General features: G+C 43.1%; 1 protein-coding gene across 1 annotated transcript in view; it reads left to right on the top strand.

Annotated features, from left to right (window-relative positions):
- The window catches only part of csk (C-terminal Src kinase), an 82,108-nt gene extending 64,971 nt beyond the window's left edge, over window positions 1-17,137 (top strand). Inside the window, exons 6-14 of the mRNA XM_058998386.1 lie at window positions 373-592; window positions 2,812-2,905; window positions 9,732-9,797; window positions 10,278-10,377; window positions 12,047-12,137; window positions 13,047-13,120; window positions 13,608-13,803; window positions 14,160-14,246; window positions 16,155-17,137. Coding sequence (XP_058854369.1) covers window positions 373-592; window positions 2,812-2,905; window positions 9,732-9,797; window positions 10,278-10,377; window positions 12,047-12,137; window positions 13,047-13,120; window positions 13,608-13,803; window positions 14,160-14,246; window positions 16,155-16,337 — 1,111 coding nt within the window. The 3' untranslated portion in view covers window positions 16,338-17,137. The remainder of the gene's footprint in view (window positions 1-372; window positions 593-2,811; window positions 2,906-9,731; window positions 9,798-10,277; window positions 10,378-12,046; window positions 12,138-13,046; window positions 13,121-13,607; window positions 13,804-14,159; window positions 14,247-16,154) is intronic.
- The last annotated feature ends 3,339 nt before the right edge of the window (window positions 17,138-20,476 follow it).

Below are 20,476 nucleotides of genomic sequence, written 5' to 3'. Positions count from 1 at the left end.
AAGCAGCCAGATTAAAACTACACACATGGCCATACATATACTCAAAATGTAGTGGTGTTTTAATTAATAAAGCTGTTAATAATAATTTGAATAGTACAGCACTTGCAGTGAATTTGTAGGAGGTGTTCAGTGTTGGAGAGAGAACAATAGCTCACAGTACATTGTGTTTAGCAGACTGGTCACGCAATCATGGGATGTAAGTCGCCCTGGATAAGGGCGTCTGCTAAGAAATAAATAATAATGTCTACCTGGAGGGTCTTTACAAGTCATCCGTGCTGAGCAGTGGGATACAGTTATATTGCTTAATATTGCTTTATTATAACAACTATCCTGTGTATGGATTGATAGGCGTGTGTGTCTGTTTCTCTGCAGCTGGTTCCACGGGAAGATCCCACGGGAGCAGGCAGAGCGGCTCCTCTACCCCCCCGAGATCGGCCTCTTCCTGGTCCGTGAGAGCACAAACTACCCCGGAGACTACACGCTGTGCGTGAGCTGTGAGGGCAAGGTGGAGCACTACCGCATCATCTACCACAACGGCAAGCTGTCAATCGATGAGGAGGAGTACTTCGATAACCTCATGCAGCTCGTGGAGGTGAGAAAGAGAGAGATTACAAACGCTGTGTCTCTCTCTGTGCGCATACCCCTGTGTGTGTTTGTGTCCGACTCGAGGGTTCATTCATTTTTAGAACCCCAAAATCTTTTCAGTTTGGGGTGGGGTTGTCTTGTGAATGACCCCATTGCGGTGCAGAGCATTCACTAAACCCATCCCGATCTGAAGATGATCATTGGAAAACACAAGCAGTTAGCAGCAACGTCACAGTGCGCGTCACTCTCCTAATTAAAGCTACAGTAACACATTAGCTGCTCAGTGCACAACACAACAGAATAAAATAACACATCTAATAGCAACCTAAATATTCTATGTGTGTTTAATTCTAACAATTAATAACAGTAATAACTAAACAAACATGATCTATGGGTAGAATTGTACACAACTTTTTTTCATTTCTTTTTTTTCTTTGTTTTACCTTAGATTTAAAATTGAGCGTTTAAAAGTTGTGGGTGAACTTTTGCTAGTTTTGTTCGTTTTTATTTCTCTTCATACACAATCGGCTTCATATAATAATAATAATAATAATAATAAATCAGTTAATTTGATAATTTTATTTGAAAGCATAGGTCTGCAATGTATCACTTTGTTTCCATTATAATCCAAAATAAAAATGATAAATAATACATTAGTGTAGCAAAGTGTTTATCAGAACCCACGCACCCGTTCAGTGTCTCTGCAGAACCAGTGGCAGGACCTCAAAGTTGTCATGGGGTTGAAGAGACAACTTTCCAGGCTTTTTGGGATCTCTTTTTCCATCTTAACGTATGAGTTCTAGCAGTAAACACTGAAGACTTCTGGTTTACAAATCAGCATAGAGAGATAGCCTGCAAAGGAAAAGGGGAAGCGGCTGTGCTGAAGGGTTAGCACGCCTCAGTCTGGGACAGTGAGCTGAGCCTTGTATTTGTGTAGTCTGTGCACATGTGCTGTTCGGAAAGGTGCAATCTGCAGGGCTGTGGTTTCTAATGATCAGACCACATGTTCCACTCTGTCACTCACACACTAACAGATGGGTCCACTTCTTTCTGTTCCTCTCAGCTGTGACACAGCCAGTAATGCAGATTCATATCCAGGTTCTTGTCTTCAATACCCCTGTCCAATAAAAGTTATGAAATTAGTGGATGGGTTTCCCTTTTCAAAGTTTCCCATAGTAAAACCATAGCAAGGTGTATTAAAGTATGGGAAAGCATTAGTAAGCATTGTAAAGCCCAGAGAGATATGATGAAGCATATTAAACGTGGAAGCCAGGGTAAACTACGGTAAATGCAGAGTATAACCATTGGAAAGTCATGGAAGAACTGGCTTCAAAAGCAAAGCACAGTACTTGTATAATTTACTGTTAACAGGCCTGACTGAATTGACCAATTCCTGAATTATGGAACAGTGAAATATAGAGGGAGCGCTGTGCCTACTTTGTAGATGCAGAGGAGACTGCTTGTTCATGATACTGGTGATATCTCTAATTATATGACAGTGAGTCCCCTCTGAGCCAGGAGGCCCTGGGTGCCCCTCTCCCCTATGGGGAATGACAGTGAGTCCTCTCTGAGCCGGGAGGCCCTGGGTGCCCCTCTCCCCTATGGGGAATGACAGTGCGTCCTCTCTGAGCCGGGAGGCCCTGGGTGCCCCTCCTGCCCCTCTCCCCTATGAGGAATGACAGTGCGTCCCCTCTGACCCGGGAGGCCCTGGGTCCCCCTCCTGCCCCTCTCCCCTATGGGGAATGACAGTGCGTCCCCTCTGAGCTGGGAGGCCCTGGGTGCCCCTCTCCCCTCTGAGCTGGGAGGCCCTGGGTCCCCCTCCTGCCCTTCTCCCCTATGAGGAATGACAGTGCGTCCGCTCTGAGCCGGGAGGCCCTGGGTCCCCCTCCTGCCCCTCTCCCCTATGGGGAATGACAGTGCGTCCCCTCTGAGCTGGGAGGCCCTGGGTGCCCCTCCTGCCCCTCTCACCTCTCTCTATTTGGACCAGATCCAACCTGTCGGTACATTTTAATCATTGTAAATAAAAGCCCCCCTCTGTTCCTTAGCTTTAGTACATTTTACAGTTTTAGGAGTTTTGAGCAACTCATGTGATTTTTAAAAAAAATGATTTCTGTATTAATTATTTGATGTGGTACAAGTACAGACACATGGCTTTGTAATTGTGCTGGGCTTCCAGATGAAGTAGGTAATAATAAAGCATTCCCTGCTGTTTGTCTTTGTCTCCAGCATTACACCACAGATGCAGATGGACTGTGTACTAAATTGATCAAACCCAAACTCATGGAAGGAACGGTGGCTGCTCAAGACGAATTCTCCAGAAGTAAGTCCTTGTTGTAGAAACACTCCTGCTTCCAGTGTCTGCAGTCAGCGGCCACCCAGACTGTTCAGTCTGAAGAAAAACTTGCAACCAAACACATGCCTTACTGTGGCTGTGCTGCCCATACTCCTACAATCTTTTACAACTTGGACATTTTGACATTTCTTTTTGTAGGGGCTCTCAGGATACTGTAATAATCTGAGTATGTGATTGGGTTTCTTCATTGGAACCCCTTGAAGCTTGTTAATAATACAGCACGTATGATACGTTCAGTCTAGAGTCGTTTCTAACCAGCTGAGCTGACGACACGTCATGATTGAGTGGGGCGGAGACACTGCTATGCAGAATTACCAATAGGAAAGTGTCAGGTATGATTGACACACGTTTTCAATTGCTGTGATTTTATTCAGCTTGGATGTCTCCACTCCGACTGCATTTGGTCAGCTGCTGGTCACAAGCAAAGAATAGATGGAAAATAATTGCATTGAGTAGCAAAGCCCCTGCAACAATGAACCGGTTGTGTGATTTTTCAATAAAGAACCCGAATCTGCTCAAAATTTAAATAGGTTGCTCTAAAAGGAGCAAGCCCAGTTATAACCCAGTGTGGACCAATGATATTTCTTTGACATACGGCTATGCATCCCATCTGACTGGGAGAACTTCATGGCATCTGTTTCAGTCAGAAACATGTGATTGGGTGTTTGATTGCTTCATCGTTGTTTCCACTTCAATCAGAAACGTGATTGGGTGTTTGATCGCTTCATTGTTTCCACTTCAGTTAGAAACGTGATTGGGTGTTTGATCGCTTCATTGTTTCCACTTCAGTTAGAAACGTGATTGGGTGTTTGATTGCTTCATCGTTGTTTCCACTTCAGTTAGGAACGTGATTGGGTGTTTGATTGCTTCATCGTTGTTTCCACTTCAGTTAGAAACGTGATTGGGTGTTTGATTGCTTCATCGTTGTTTCCACTTCAGTTAGAAACGTGATTGGGTGTTTGATTGCTTCATCGTTGTTTCCACTTCAGTTAGAAACGTGATTGGGTGTTTGATCGCTTCATCGTTGTTTCCACTTCAGTTAGAAACGTGATTGGGTGTTTGATTGCTTCATCGTTGTTTCCACTTCAGTTAGAAACGTGATTGGGTGTTTGATCGCTTCATTGTTTCCACTTCAGTTAGAAACGTGATTGGGTGTTTGATCGCTTCATCGTTGTTTCCACTTCAGTTAGAAACGTGATTGGGTGTTTGATTGCTTCATCGTTGTTTCCACTTCAGTTAGAAACGTGATTGGGTGTTTGATTGCTTCATCGTTGTTTCCACTTCAGTTAGAAACGTGATTGGGTGTTTGATTGCTTCATCGTTGTTTCCACTTCAGTTAGAAACGTGATTGGGTGTTTGATCGCTTCATTGTTTCCACTTCAGTTAGAAACTTGATTGGGTGTTTGATTGCTTCATCGTTGTTTCCACTTCAGTTAGAAACGTGATTGGGTGTTTGATTGCTTCATCGTTGTTTCCACTTCAGTTAGAAACGTGATTGGGTGTTTGATTGCTTCATCGTTGTTTCCACTTCAGTTAGAAACGTGATTGGGTGTTTGATTGCTTCATCGTTGTTTCCACTTCAGTTAGAAACGTGATTGGGTGTTTGATTGCTTCATCGTTGTTTCCACTTCAGTTAGAAACGTGATTGGGTATTTGATCGCTTCATTGTTTCCACTTCAGTTAGAAACGTGATTGGGTGTTTGATCGCTTCATCGTTGTTTCCACTTCAATCAGAAACGTGATTGGGTGTTTGATCGCTTCATCGTTGTTTCCACTTCAATCAGAAACGTGATTGGGTGTTTGATGAACTCACTAGCCTGTCGTTCTTGTTATCTTCCTCTCCAAGGTGTACACAGCTTCCCAGGGGATTAACTGGTTTATAAATATGCACGACCAGCCCTAGTGCTTTATTTACCACTTCCCAGATGACACCGATTTGAAAACCATTGTGGAAGCAACCGTTGAATAAAACAACTTTTCAAAGCAATGCTGATTCTTCACTTCACAGGGTGGGATTTCTTATTTTAGATAAAATACTATTCCCAAAATATAACTGTCGCTTGAAAAAATGTTCATTAAAAGATTTCTGAAAAATCGTCAACTGTGCAATGTTTGAAAACCGATCGTGAAGTGCTCTGTTTGTGGGTGTTGTCCCTCATTTCTGTTAATTCATTAATAATGACAATTGATTTTGGTCAGAAGGCAAGGGATTAAAACTACATGCTGAGCTGCACAGCAGCCCACACTGTCAGCAGACAGCAGCCCTGCCTACAGTATGTAACACGTGGTAGAGACATGAATATTCATATTGAGGGGCTCCCATGTACCTCTCTGAGCAGACATTCTCCTGATGAATCAAAAACAACGGCGTAACACTGATTTCTGATCAAGGGCACATGAATACAAATATCAAAACAATCCTGACTGTGAAAGATAATGCAGGGCAGGCATTGACTATGTCGCTGCACGTTGCTAAGAGCCGCAGAGACGCAGCGGAGAGCAGGCTTTTTTTCACCACGCTGCAGGCGAGGTTACGTCACTAGTAACAGCCTTTCAGAATGTCAGAAAGGCATTTTACAACTGGAAAAACACATTGGCTACAAAGCTTGGCAATGAACAAAATGTGAGTAGGTCAGTTCCCTAATGACTTCTACGAATCAGGTGCTGTGATGTTCTGCAATGCTATCTACATTCAATTGACTGGACCTGAAAAGATACCTGCAAAAATCATTTTAAAGTCCCATATCCATGTAAAGAATCCCATCGCATATAAAGTGAAGCAGCGAGGCTCCCATGCACTACAAACCCCGATCACACAGTGTGGAATCTGCACGCAGCAGACAGGAGTTTGTTGTTGATTGTGTTGCGGTGTGTGCCGAGGCAGATCTCTCACTGGAAAGTGTAACAGTGTACTGAGTAATTGCAGGAACATTTAGTGAACATTGTTGGTATCTTTTCTGTCAAAGCATAATTTCTGCCATTGCAATCCAATTCTGAATAAGGATTTTGCACATAATTGTTAGGCTACTTCATTTTAATCACTGTATCAAACCATTTTGATTTAAAATAACGGAAACACAGAATATACATTTTTTAGAAGGGAAAAAAAGAAATAAGAAAAAAAAGGGAAAATACCAAAAAATCAAACTGATTTCACAGGGCCCTAGGTAAGTAATGTGTTTTGTTGCGAACACAGTTTGAGTCATTCCATGCATGTCTGGTTGAAACTTGATAAGGACATTCTTTATCACGTTTAAGCGCATCCATCTCCACCCATCTGTATGTACGTGCATGCAGAATACAGTTCATCTGCGTCTTATCTATGTAGGTCAGGTGTACTCAAGGTAACTCACTGCAACAATAGGAGGATAACGTGTATTAATTAATGCTAAACCCGGCTCTGACTTGTCCGCTGGCTTTGGAACCAGCCTGTATGTTCTTTCAGTTTTTGTTCTGTAAAAACTTAATGAAGCAGGTGCTATGAATTTAGCGCAGTGAGTTTCAACACTGAAAATAACCTGATCCTGTTTAAAAATACCCCAGTAACGACATCTGTGGTATCTTTTTCTGTAGTGATGCGGAAAGCAGTGCAGCGTGCAGGATATCCTGTTTGTAGCAGACCATGTTACAAACAGGATATCCTGATCCTACATTAATGATTTAGAGTCTAGTATAGTAAGCAAACTTGTTAAATTTGCAGACGACACAAAAATAGGAGGAGTGGCAAACACTGTTGCAGCAGCAAAGGTCATTCAAAATGATCTAGACAACATTCAGAACTGGGCAGACACATGGCAAATTACATTTAATAGAGAAAAGTGTAAAGTACTGCAAGCAGGCAATAAAAATGTGCATTATAAATATCATATGGGAGATACTGAAATTGAAGAAGGGAACTATGAAAAAGACCTAGGAGTTTGTTGACTCAGAAATGTCTTTGTCTAGACAATATGGGGAAGCTATAAAAAAGGCCAACAAGATGCCCAGATATATTGTGAGACGTGTTGAATTTAAGTCAAGGGAAGTAATGTTAAAACTTTGCAATGCATTAGTAAGACCTCACCTAGAATATTGTGTTCAGTTCTGGTCACCTCGTTACAAAAAGGATATTGCTGCTCTAGAAAGAGTGCAAAGAAGAGCAACCAGAATTATCCCAGGTTTAAAAGGCTGTTGTATGCAGACAGGCTAAAAGAATTGAATCTATTCAGTCTTGAACAAAGAAGACTACGCGGCGATCTGATTCAAACATTCAAAATCCTAAAAGGTATAGACAAAGTCGACCCAGGGGACTTTTTTGACCTGAAAAAAGAAACAAGGACCAGGGGTCACAAATGGAGATTAGATAAAGGGGCATTCAGAACAGAAGATAGGAGGCACTTTTTTACACAGAGAATTGTGAGAGTCTGGAACCAACTCCCCAGTAATGTTGTTGAAGCTGGCACCCTGGGATCCTTCAAGAAGCTGCTTGACAACCAAACTAACAACCAAACGAGCAAGATGGGCTGAATGGCCTCCTCTCGTTTGTAAACTTTCTTATGTTCTGAGAGCTACGTTTAGGTTTACTGCAATCAAGTAAGCTGCAGTACATTTCATTTTTAATTCCCTAAATGTTTTTTTTTTTTTTCTCAGCAACACACTTCCTAATTACAGTCCTAAGTATTTCTGTGCGGTCTGCTTTCACCTTTCTTAAAATGGTCAGTTTGAGAGAGAAACTTCAACAACAGCCGACCCTTCTTTAGTACAAAACTCACACTACATTACTGTTTTTCATTATGGTAACATCTTAAATTACCATGCCTGTTTCTTTGGCTGAAGAGAGATTATTATCTCATCATCAACCTGGGGAATCTGTCTGCTGCGCAATGAAATCATCCTTAAACTCCTGACGGTAAACAATGTAACTAAATGTGTTATATCTGGGATAGCTGGCGGCAGATGATAAAATTGTGTTTGTGTTGACTGGGGAATCTGTTCTATGGTTTGACTGCTGAAAGATAAGGTTTATTGGGGTTCACAAAGGATACTTTTCACTTCCTTTTTTGTTTACTTATTTTGTTTTTTGCTGCATTATAGCCCTTTGTTAAAAAGATTATTTATTTTAAGTGTCCAGGGCATTGTGTTAATGGCACGTGTGCAGCACACAAATCTAAGTGTGTTTTTATTTTAGATTTTCGCTGCTCTTCTAAATTTCTTGATTGCAACTGTTCATTTTAAGCTACATTTTTACACAGCAGGACTCACATGTTTGGTCACCATCCCGACTGTTGCATGAAGCTGGGGTTCGTGAATTCTGGTGGTGTTAACGCAGCACCTCTGCAATTACAGGCATTTGTATTTGAACAAATTGTTACTGTCCTTCTCGCACTTCAGTTTATTAAAACACATGATATGCTGTTGTTTTTTTGTTTTATAGAGAACTGCGTCATAAGTCGTTCATAACTATTGGCACATGCTTTTAAAGGGAGGCAGCATGTTTGTGTTACAGGCGCCAATGGCACCTAACCCTGAAAAAACTGTTGCCAAAACCTTTTTTTTGTTACATTTGCGGCCGTTTTAGCCGCAGTCTGGAGCCCTACTTTTTCATGCTGCCGATGACTCTGATTCTATATCTACAGTGTGGCTAGGATCCTGCATGGTCTGCTTTTTCATGATGCTGATGACTCTGATTCTATATCTACAGTGTGGCTAGGATCCTGCATGGTCTGCTTTTTCATGCTGCCGATGACTCTGATTCTATATCTACAGTGTGGCTAGGATCCTGCATGGTCTGCTTTTTCATGATGCTGATGACTCTGATTCTTTATCTACAGTGTGGCTAGGATCCTGCATGGTCTATGTTTTCAGATGCTGCTGACTCTGATTCTATATCTACAGTGTGGCTAGGCTCCTGCATGGTCTGCTTTTTCATGCTGCCGATGACTCTGATTCTATATCTACAGTGTGGCTAGGATCCTGCATGGTCTGCTTTTTCATGATGCTGATGACTCTGATTCTTTATCTACAGTGTGGCTAGGCTCCTGCATGGTCTATGTTTTCAGATGCCGATGACTCTGATTCTATATCTACAGTGTGGCTAGGATCCTGCATGGTCTGCTTTTTCATGATGCTGATGACTCTGATTCTATATCTACAGTGTGGCTAGGATCCTGCATGGTCTGCTTTTTCATGCTGCCGATGACTCTGATTCTATATCTACAGTGTGGCTAGGATCCTGCATGGTCTGCTTTTTCATGATGCTGATGACTCTGATTCTTTATCTACAGTGTGGCTAGGCTCCTGCATGGTCTATGTTTTCAGATGCTGATGACTCTGATTCTTTATCTACAGTGTGGCTAGGATCCTGCATGGTCTGCTTTTTCATGATGCTGATGACTCTGATTCTTTATCTACAGTGTGGCTAGGATCCTGCATGGTCTGCTTTTTCATGATGCTGATGACTCTGATTCTTTATCTACAGTGTGGCTAGGATCCTGCATGGTCTGCTTTTTCATGATGCTGATGACTCTGATTCTTTATCTACAGTGTGGCTAGGATCCTGCATGGTCTGCTTTTTCATGATGCTGATGACTCTGATTCTATATCTACAGTGTGGCTAGGCTCCTGCATGGTCTGCTTTTTCATGATGCTGATGGCTCTAATTTTTTACAGTGTGGCTAGGATATTTGTATTACCGACATGCCGCTTTCACATTTATTTCGTATTGTGCCATACAAACAGTGGTGTCTTTGGGTCCTGGTACTGTGTTGACGCTGAGGCGTGGCTCTGATCCACACTCTCGCTGTCTCCCTTTCAGGTGGCTGGGCTCTCGTTAGAAAGGATCTCAAGCTGTTGCAGCCCATAGGGAAAGGGGAGTTCGGAGGTGGGTACCCTGCTGTACACAAACTTGTTTGTGTGTATGTGTGTTTACATGGGGACTTAACCAGTGCTAAAGATCTGCATGTCTGTTTATAGAGGGCAGCTCCAGTGTTTATACAGTAGGGGGGGTGCAGTGTGAGGTTATTTATTCAATATGTATACTTTGTCATAAACAATAACATCAATGTTATTATTTATGACAAGAAATGTTTGGTTGCAAAAATTCCCAATATGTTAAAAGTTAAAGTTTGGGAAATGAAACGGAATCCAACATCCCTACTGAAGTAGTTTTTAGTTTTATTAGCCCTTGAGTGTGTTCTGTAGCAACTCCCTCTGTAAACACTACGCTTGAAGACATGGCCTGTCTTCTTTCAGTAAGGCACAGAAGCTTAAGATGGAACATGTAAAAAGGCACGAATTCTATTTCAGTGTGAAACAGAACTCGAATATAGGATGTGGTTGAGTGTGTTTTCTCTCGATTCAGATGTGATGCTGGGAGACTACAGAGGGAATAAGGTGGCTGTGAAGTGCATCAAACACGATGCCACCGCCCAGGCCTTCATCGCTGAGGCCTCCGTCATGACGTGAGTCCTGCTGGGAATCGTTTGCCATTGAATTTATTACGTTTCATTTAGTATTTCAATATATATTACTAGTAACAAATGACTTGTGAAATTGAATAAATATCCATAACTACAGTATACAATATGCAATAATATAAACAAAACGTTCATTATAGAGAATCATAAAGAAGCAATCAGTTCTCGTGTCCTTCATATCAAATTCTCTTTTCCTTGTCTGCTTGATCCATACTTGCACTCATACCTCCCGGAGCCTCTCAGGTCTCTGCTTTAATAACATCAAGGCTCTTCCGAACCAGTTGGATTACCCATTATGTGGAATAATGAGGGTTTACACAGTGCTCTGACCAGCGCTAATCTCTGCTAATTACAGCTCTGTGTGTGTGTGTGTGTGTGTGCGTATGCGCGTGTTTTATTCTGATCATATCATCCCCAATCTCTGTGTGTGTGCATAGACACATGTCACTCAGCATTCTTGACAGCAAGTATTGAGAGACGTGGATTCTGAGAATATGTGAAGGAAAACGTTGGCCAGTCCTTACGAATGCCACGTTTACATTGTTACATGTGGCAGGTGATCTCGTTTGTTCTGTTTCTAGTAGTTTGTGTTTACAGGACAGATGATATATGATACAAATATACTTATTATGTTTTAAATTGAGATACAAACCTGAGGGCTTTAGAGACAAATCTGAATTGCATTTCCATTATCTGGTAAAGAGCAATAATATAACGCAAGTCTTTGTGTGTTACTGCTACCCGTCCCTCAGCTCTAACCACTAAGCCACACTGCCTTCAACATCCCCAGAATACCTCCTGAGTACAGGTGCATAGTGTATCAATGAATGCTGAGAATAGATTGGATCTAATTGAGGTATGTATCGTTTGTATTGTGATACAAGACTAAAAGCATAGCATATCTCCTATAGTTCTCCAAATTGTTCTTGAATAAGTGTTTTATAGTTGGTATGCATACATCCTCTCCCAAACTCAGGTGTTTTTTGCCTTAACAGAATAGTCTATTATTAAAGCATCATTCAATCTTATGCACCATACAAGCAGCCCGTCAGGACTGTCACATGTATTATGAGACCTATTGTATCACAAGCTGCATATCGTGATACAGCAGTGCATTGTTACACTCCAGCGCTGTGGTGTCCTGGGAGCAGTGTGTTTGAAAGCTGTGGGGTAGGGATATCATGCCAGTGCAGTCCTGGGAGCAGTGTGTTTGAAAGCTGTGGCGATTGCAGAGGCTGCTTGTGTGTCTCTGTACTGACTGTGTCTCTGAAATGTGTGTGTCTCTGTACTGTTTGTGTCTCTGTACTGACTGTCTCTAGTTACTGTGTCTGTCTACTGTCTGTGTCTGTCTACTGTCTGTGTCTGTCTACTGTCTGTGTCTGTCTACTGTCTACTGTCTGTGTCTGTCTACTGTCTACTGTCTGTGTCTGTCTACTGTCTGTGTCTGTCTACTGTCTGTGTCTCTCTACTGTCTGTGTCTCTCTACTGTCTGTGTCTCTCTACTGTCTGTGTCTCTCTACTGACTCTGTCTCTCTACTGACTCTGTCTCTCTACTGACTCTGTCTCTCTACTGACTCTGTCTCTCTACTGACTCTGTCTCTCTACTGACTCTGTCTCTGCACTGACTGTGCTCCCTCTGACTTCTGACTTCTAGGCAACTCCGACACAATAACCTGGTGCAGCTCCTGGGGGTGATAGTGGAGGAGAAGGGCGGTCTCTTCATAGTTACAGAGTACATGGCCAAGGTAAGGAAGGAGGTCTCTTCATAGTTACAGTGCATGGCCAAGGTAAGGAAGGAGGTCTATTCATAGTTACAGTGCATGGCTGAGGTAAGGAAGGAGGTCTCTTCATAGTTACAGTGCATGGCTGAGGTCTCTTAAGGAAAGGCAGAACTGAATGTGTACATGTTCCAGAAGACAGTACTGTAGCTGTTCTAACTCAATAGGTATTGCACTGTAATCTGTTGCTGGTTCTCAACGTGATCTTGTCACTGGGCCTCTCTGTGAATGTGCTGCTGGTTCTCAATGTGTTCTTGTCACTGGGGCCTCTCTGTGAATGTGCTGCTGGTTCTCAATGTGTTCTTGTCACTGGGGCCTCTCTGTGAATGTGCTGCTGGTTCTCAATGTGATCTTGTCACTGGGGCTTCTCTGTGAATGTGCTGCTGGTTCTCAATGTGATCTTGTCACTGGGGCCTCTCTGTGAATGTGCTGCTGGTTCTCAATGTGATCTTGTCACTGGGGCCTCTCTGTGAATGTGCTGCTGGTTCTCAACGTGATCTTGTCACCGGGGCCTCTCTGTGAATGTGCTGCTGGTTCTCAACGTGATCTTGTCACTGGGGCCTCTCTGTGAATGTGCTGCTGGTTCTCAACGTGATCTTGTCACTGGGCCTCTCTGTGAATGTGCTGCTGGTTCTCAACGTGATCTTGTCACTGGGCCTCTCTGTGAATGTGCTGCTGGTTCTCAATGTGATCTTGTCACTGGAGCCTCTCTGTGAATGTGCTGCTGGTTCTCAATGTGATCTTGTCACTGGAGCCTCTCTGTGAATGTGCTGCTGGTTCTCAATGTGATCTTGTCACTGGAGCCTCTCTGTGAATGTGCTGCGGGTTCACAGTCGTTCACTTTGTGTCCCTCGTCTCAATGCTTTTCCCCTGCAGGGCAGTCTGGTGGATTACCTGCGGTCTAGAGGGAGGTCTGTGCTGGGTGCAGACTGTCTGCTCAAGTTCTCACTGTGAGTATCGCAACTTCCTCTAAACAGGGGCAGCCATCTTAAGGTGTCCAGTCTTCAGATATTGAACAAGTTTTTGCTCCCATTGAAAAATAGCAGCTCTATACAGCAGGTGCTTCTTATAAGAACTGATCAGATACAAAAATACCGCAGGGGTGTGTGTACAGTGTAACCCCTTTAATATCACTTCAGAGGGGCTCGGACGATGACAACAATCCAATAAAACAGAAATGAAGCACTGGTACTATTGGAATGTAATATCGGTACAGCTTACTGTGTGAAAGTTCACATACACCAGTGTGTGCTAATTATTGCATTGATTACATCACTGCTAATTTTAAAAATGCATTTTCATTTAGTACTGAATTTAGTACTAAACTGTACAGCTTTATTGTGTTTTTATTTCTCTAAGTGACCTTAAGGGTGGGGGCTGTTTTTGAGTAATACTGGCTGGTAGGAACAGGTGTGTAACATTCTTCCTGTCCCCCAGCGACGTGTGTGAGGCCATGGAGTACCTGGAGGCCAACAACTTCGTCCACAGAGACCTGGCGGCACGCAATGTCCTCGTCTCTGAGGACAACATCGCCAAAGTGAGCGACTTCGGACTGACCAAAGAGGCCTCTTCCACCCAGGACATGGGCAAGCTGCCCGTCAAGTGGACATCCCCGGAGGCACTGCGGGAAAAGGTGACGAGGACTGGGAGGCAGCGTAGTCTAGTGGTTAGAGCTGAGGGACTGGGAGGCAGCATGGTCTAGTGGTTAGAGCTGAGAGACTGGGAGGCAGCGTGGGCAAGTGGTTAGAGCTGAGGGACTGGGAGGCAGTGTGGTTTAGTGGTTAGAGCTGAGGGACTGGGAGGCAGTGTGGTCTAGTGGTTAGAGCTGAGGGACTGGGAGGCAGTGTGGTCTAGTGGTTAGAGCTGAGAGACTGGGAGGCAGTGTGGTCTACTGGTTAGAGCTGAGGGACTGGGCAGTAAACAAACACAGCAAGGTTACCCCTCTCTCCCTCCCCATAACTGAACTGTCTTCCCCTGTTTGTATTGTAGAAATTCTCCACAAAGTCTGACGTGTGGAGCTATGGAATTCTCCTGTGGGAAATCTACTCCTTCGGCCGAGTGCCTTACCCCAGGATTGTGAGTATCTGTGCCATGCCCATAACTCCAATGCAACGGCAAAGAAAAAAAAAGGAAAGGAAGATTGTTGCCTGCACAAAACCTGGCCCTCCTGGCACCTGGGTTATTGCTTTTTACCGTACAATAATTGTATTCCTTTCAGACAATTTGCAATTGAACTTCAAATTATTGTCAGTGCCACTTAACCTTGTTTCCCCTTTTCAGTACAAGCAAGAGAGTTTTAAGGGTAGTGTTTCACTGTGGCCAGCAGAGGGAGCTCATGCTGTATGAAAAATATCCTGTATGATTTTTGTATATTGTAACTGCAATAATTTAGTACTGCTTCCTGTTGTGGGAATTCAGCAATCCATCCCACAAGTGCAGTGGTACCCCCAAAACGTTATCCATTCCTTAGCAATGCAGAGTGCCTGAGTGGGATATTTACCCTCAAAAATATTTTTGCAATGGTAACTGCCAACACTTGAAATACCTTCCCTTGGTAATATTTAGGGTGGCCCAGCACTTGCTCATTTAAAATAAAAAAGATGTATTAGAAGTTACCTAATAAAGTAAGTAGTGCAACTCACAGCACTTGAGCAAAGGGGAGAGAAACAGATTGGTGTCCCTCCAATAGCTTCACAGAGAGAGAGAGAGAGCAAAGGGAAACAATGGACGATCCACCGCTACTTTTTTCTTGCTGTAACTCATTAAAACAAAATCTCTGAAAACTACAAGAAATGTCCACAGGAAGTAAAATGCTGTTTGTTTAACAGTAAGTTGTTCCTAAGTAAGTTCAAGTTGTTGTGCCCCTATAAGCTTGCATCTCAACAGTAAGAGCTGATCACACCCCGCTCAGCTGTGATGTGCATCTCAACAGTAAGAGCTGATCACACCCCGCTCAGCTGTGATGTGCATCTCAACAGTAAGAGCTGATCACACCCCGCTCAGCAGTAAGAGCTGATCACACCCCGCTCAGCTGTGATGTGCATCTCAACAGTAAGAGCTGATCACACCCCGCTCAGCTGTGATGTGCATCTCAACAGTAAGAGCTGATCACACCCCGCTCAGCTGTGATGTGCATCTCAACAGTAAGAGCTGATCACACCCCGCTCAGCTGTGATGTGCATCTCAACAGTAAGAGCTGATCACAGCCCCGCTCAGCTGTGATGTGCATCTCAACAGTAAGAGCTGATCACACCCCACTCAGCTGTGATGTGCATCTCAACAGTAAGAGCTGATCACACCCCACTCAGCCGTGATGTGCATCTCAACAGTAAGAGCTGATCACACCCCGCTCAGCTGTGATGTGCATCTCAACAGTAAGAGCTGATCACACCCCACTCAGCTGTGATGTGCATCTCAACAGTAAGAGCTGATCACACCCCACTCAGCCGTGATGTGCATCTCAACAGTAAGAGCTGATCACACCCCGCTCAGCTGTGATGTGCATCTCAACAGTAAGAGCTGATCACACCCCGCTCAGCTGTGATGTGCATCTCAACAGTAAGAGCTGATCACACCCCGCTCAGCTGTGATGTGCATCTCAACAGTAAGAGCTGATCACACCCCGCTCAGCTGTGATGTGCATCTCAACAGTAAGAGCTGATCATACCCCGCTCAGCCATGATGTGCATCTCAACAGTAAGAGCTGATCATACCCCGCTCAGCTGTGATGTGCATCTCAACAGTAAGAGCTGATCACAGCCCCGCTCAGCTGTGATGTGCATCTCAACAGTAAGAGCTGATCACACCCCGCTCAGCTGTGATGTGCATCTCAACAGTAAGAGCTGATCACACCCCGCTCAGCTGTGATGTGCATCTCAACAGTAAGAGCTGATCACACCCCGCTCAGCAGTAAGAGCTGATCACAGCCCCGCTCAGCAGTAAGAGCTGATCACAGCTCCACTCACCCGTGTTCTACCCCTACAGGCCCTCAAGGACGTGGTCCCGCGGGTGGAGAAGGGCTACAAGATGGACGCTCCAGATGGCTGCCCCCCCGTGGTGTACGACATCATGAAGCAGTGCTGGATCCTGGACCCGCTGGTCCGGCCCAGCTTTCGAGTCCTGAGGGAGAAGATGCAGCACATCCAGGCCAAGGAGCTGTACCTGTGAGGTGGGAGCCCAGAGCGAGAGGGAGGGGGGGGGGGCTGCCTTTACGAGACTCTGTGCTCAAACCCAGAGGAGGAGAAATCCAAGCAGACTCTGGATCGCTTCATTGATGAAGCCTCCTGAACTCTATATCCCAGTCTCTCTCGTAGGGGAGGGAGGGGCTGGCACCTTTTCTTCCACGTTCAGTACGAATATGTGTTGCTTAAATGAATTCTACTGTGTATGACGAGCCCCACCCCCTCTCCTTGTGTTAGTGTAAAATCTCCCGTTCCAGCATGCTTCACCCCTCCTGCTGCCAAAGTCCTTGTGGTCGATACGCTGTGTGCAGAAGTGCCTCCAGACCGCAGACACCACTGTGGTACTGCATTGCTGTCTGATTGACACGCCCCTTTTTATTTCATGTATGGATTCTTTTTTATTTTTTTTATGATTATAATTATTGCTGTTATTGTTGTGTTTTTGGCTTGTTACTCTGCCCTCCCTTCTTCGACACACTTACTGAGTTGTCCACTTATCAAAGAAAAATGTGCATCAGCCAGTCCTTTTACTACGCTTAAAATAAAAATAATAAATAAATAAAATGTGGGGAAAAAAGTTTCATTAAGAATATTGGGTTTCTTAAAAAAAAAAAAAAAAAACATAAATAAAAGGACCAAAACACAGAGAGTCTGTGTTCACATGTTAAGCTGGGATGGTTTGCATGCTGTGTGGGAGGCCTGGGTTCACTGTCCATGTTAATCTTGTTTGTTTTTATGCTGCGATGAATATAAATAAACCATTCCATCTGACCAGTTTGAAAACGAGCCAGTCGCCATTGTGTTGAGTGTTTCTATTCAATTGAGAAGCGTGCAGTGTCTGCTTACTGCATTCAGCCACAGTGTTCAGAAACCAGAGCGCGCTGTGCTCACTGTCCAGTTTGTTTCAATACCCTAATTGGAGTTCCAGCTGTACACACAAGCTTCCTTCCTCTGTGGTAGAGGCTTGCCACCAAGCAGACTGCTGTTACCTGCAGCCGAAGGAATTTCTGGGGGTTATCTACAGTCCCAAGCTCTGGGAAGCAGAACTAAATAATTTAAAACCAATGGTGCAGTAGGAGTGATAACTTAACCTTTAAAAGTATTGCGTCTATTATTCACTTTAGCAACGTTATGACTTGGTCTTTCTCTTCAAATAGCTCCTGTAGTTCCACTGTAATTCCAGCAGGTGGTGGCGTGTCTCTGTTGGCCGCACCATGCCGACAGGACACTGCCTCGCCACAAAGCAGCTGCTGTTTCAATACGGATGTTGTACATGCAGTGCTTCATGTCTCCCGGATCACACTGTGTCTCTTCATTTTGATAGAAAGATTCAAACTGCACATTGATAAAAGGACTCATTGGCTTCATTCACTTTAGGTGATAGGAGCACTCATGACAGCACAGAACACACTGGGTTTTACCAGTGAAAGTGAAAATCTAACCTGACAGTACAGAACCCAGTGGGCTTGACCAGTGAAAGTGAAAATCACTTTATAAGCCATACATTTCAAACACCTAACCCTAGCCCTATTTCAGACCCCTAACCATAATCCTAGCCCTAATTCTAATGCCTGTCTGTCTGTGGCACTCTACATATTGAACACAACTGCCTTGGTTATTTCTACACCAAACATTTAGCCTGTAGCTGTTTCAGTTTGCATTCGGCTATAATCCATTAAACTCAGTTTTATGCAGTACAAACCTTTTTAACCGGTCAGGTGTGAGGTTTTGCTCAGAAATAAAATGCAAACAATTTAAATACAAAAAATATACATGTGTTTTCATTTCGTCTGTTACTCAGTGGCGGATTCCAAATTCTAGGAAGTTCTGGTGTTTCCATTTTTAGCGATCGCTGAGCACCTCTCGGGGGCGGTCTGACAACATTTCAGCTTATTGAAGGATCCCAGGGTGTCAGCTTCAACAACATTACTGGGGAGTTGGTTCCAGACCCTCACAATTCTCTGTGTAAAAAAGTGCCTCCTATTTTCTGTTCTGAATGCCCCTTTATCTAATCTCCATTTATGACCCCTGGTCCTTTTTTCTTTTTTCAAGTCAAAGTAGTCCCCCGGGTTGACATTGTCTATACCTTTTAGGATTTTGAATGTTTGAATCAGATCGCCGCGTAGTCTTCTTTGTTCAAGACTGAATAGATTCAATTCTTTTAGCCTGTCTGCATACAACATGCCTTTTAAACCCGGGATAATTCTGGTCGCTCTTCTTTGCACTCTTTCTAGAGCAGCAATATCCTTTTTGTAACGAGGTGACCAGAACTGAACACAATATTCTAGGTGAGGTCTTACTAATGCATTGTAGAGTTTTAACATTACTTCCCTTGATTTAAATTCAACACTTCTCACAATATATCCGAGCATCTTGTTAGCCTTTTTTATAGCTTCCCCACATTGTCTAGATGAAGACATTTCTGAGTCAACATAAACTCCTAGGTCTTTTTCATAGTTCCCTTCTTCAATTTCACTATCTCCCATATGATATTTATAATGCACATTTTTATTGCCCGCATGTAATACTTTACACTTTTCTCTATTAAATTTCATTTGCCATGTGTCTGCCCAATTCTGAATGCTGTCTAGATCATTTTGAATGACCTTTGCTGCTTCAACAGTGTTTGCCACTCCTCCTATTTTTGTGTCGTCTGCAAATTTAACGAGTTTGCTTACTATACCAGAATCTAAATCATTAATGTAGATTAGGAATAGCAGAGGACTTAATACTGATCCCTGTGGTACTCCACTGGTTACCTCGCTCCATTTTGAGGTTTCTCCTCTAATCAGTACTTTCTGTTTTCTACATGTTAACCACTCCCTAATCCATGTGCATGCATTTCCTTGAAACCCTACTACGTTCATTTTGAGAATTAATCTTTTATGCGGGACTTTGTCAAAAGCTTTCTGGAAATCTAAATAGACCATGTCGTATGCTTTGCAGTTATCCATTTTCAATGTTGCATCCTCAAAAAAGTCAAGTAGGTTAGTTAGACATGATCTCCCTTTCCTAAAACCATGCTGGCTGTCTCCCAGGATATTGTTACCATATAAGTAATTTTCCATTTTGGATCTTATTATAGTTTCCATAAGTTTACATATAATAGAAGTCAGGCTTATTGGTCTGTAGTTACCTGGTTCGGTTTTGTCTCCCTTTTTGTGGATTGGTATTACGTTTGCTATTTTCCATTCTGTTGGTACAACCCCTGTGTCAAGAGACTGTTGCATGATCTTGGTTAGCGGTTTGTAAATAACTTCTTTCATTTCTTTCAGTACTATTGGGAGGATCTCATCCGGCCCAGGGGATTTGTTTATTTTAAGAGCTCCTAGTCCCTTTAACACTTCTGCCTCTGTTATGCTAAAGTTATTTAAAATTAGATAGGAACAGGTCGACATGTGGGGCATGTTGTCCGTGTCCTCCTTTGTAAAAACCTGTGAAAAGTAATCATTTAATATATTTGCTATTTTTTTTCTTCATCTATGATTTTGCCATTTGTGTCTCTTAGACATTTAACCTCCTCTTTGAATGTTCTCTTGCTGTTATAATATTGGAAAAACATTTTGGAATTGGTTTTAGCCCCCTGAGCAATATTGATTTCTATCTCTCTCTTGGCCTTTCTAACTTCCTTTTTGACTTGTGTTTGCAGTTCCAAGTACTCTTTCTGTGTGCTTTGTTTTTGGTCCCTTTTAAACGCTCTGTAAAGTGCCTTTTTTCGCTGAATATTTTTTTTAATTGATCTATTAAACCATTTTGGCCATTTTGTTTTAGATTTAGATTTGTCTACTTTTGGGATGTAATTGTTTTGTGCCTCTAGTACTACATTTTCAAAAAACAGCCACCCTTTTTCTGTGGATGTTTTCTCTATTTTACCTGTTAGTCTCTGTTTCATACCTTCGAAGTTTGCTTTTCTAAAATTGTAAACCTTAGCTTTAGTCATTACTTTTGGGGTTTTAAAAAATATTTCAAATGACACCATGTTGTGGTCTGAGTTTGCCAATGGCTCTCTGACCTCTGTTTTAGTTATTCTGTCTTCATTATTTGAAAAGACTAAATCAAGGCATGCCTCCCCTCTAGTCGGTGCCTTGACAAATTGCGTTAGGAAGCAGTCATTTGTCATTTCAA

Source organism: Acipenser ruthenus, chromosome 24, assembly GCF_902713425.1.
Source record: "Acipenser ruthenus chromosome 24, fAciRut3.2 maternal haplotype, whole genome shotgun sequence".
Lineage (NCBI taxonomy): Eukaryota > Metazoa > Chordata > Actinopteri > Acipenseriformes > Acipenseridae > Acipenser > Acipenser ruthenus.
The sequence above is the reverse complement of the archived record's forward strand: the minus strand, read 5'-3'. Positions and strand labels throughout refer to the sequence as shown.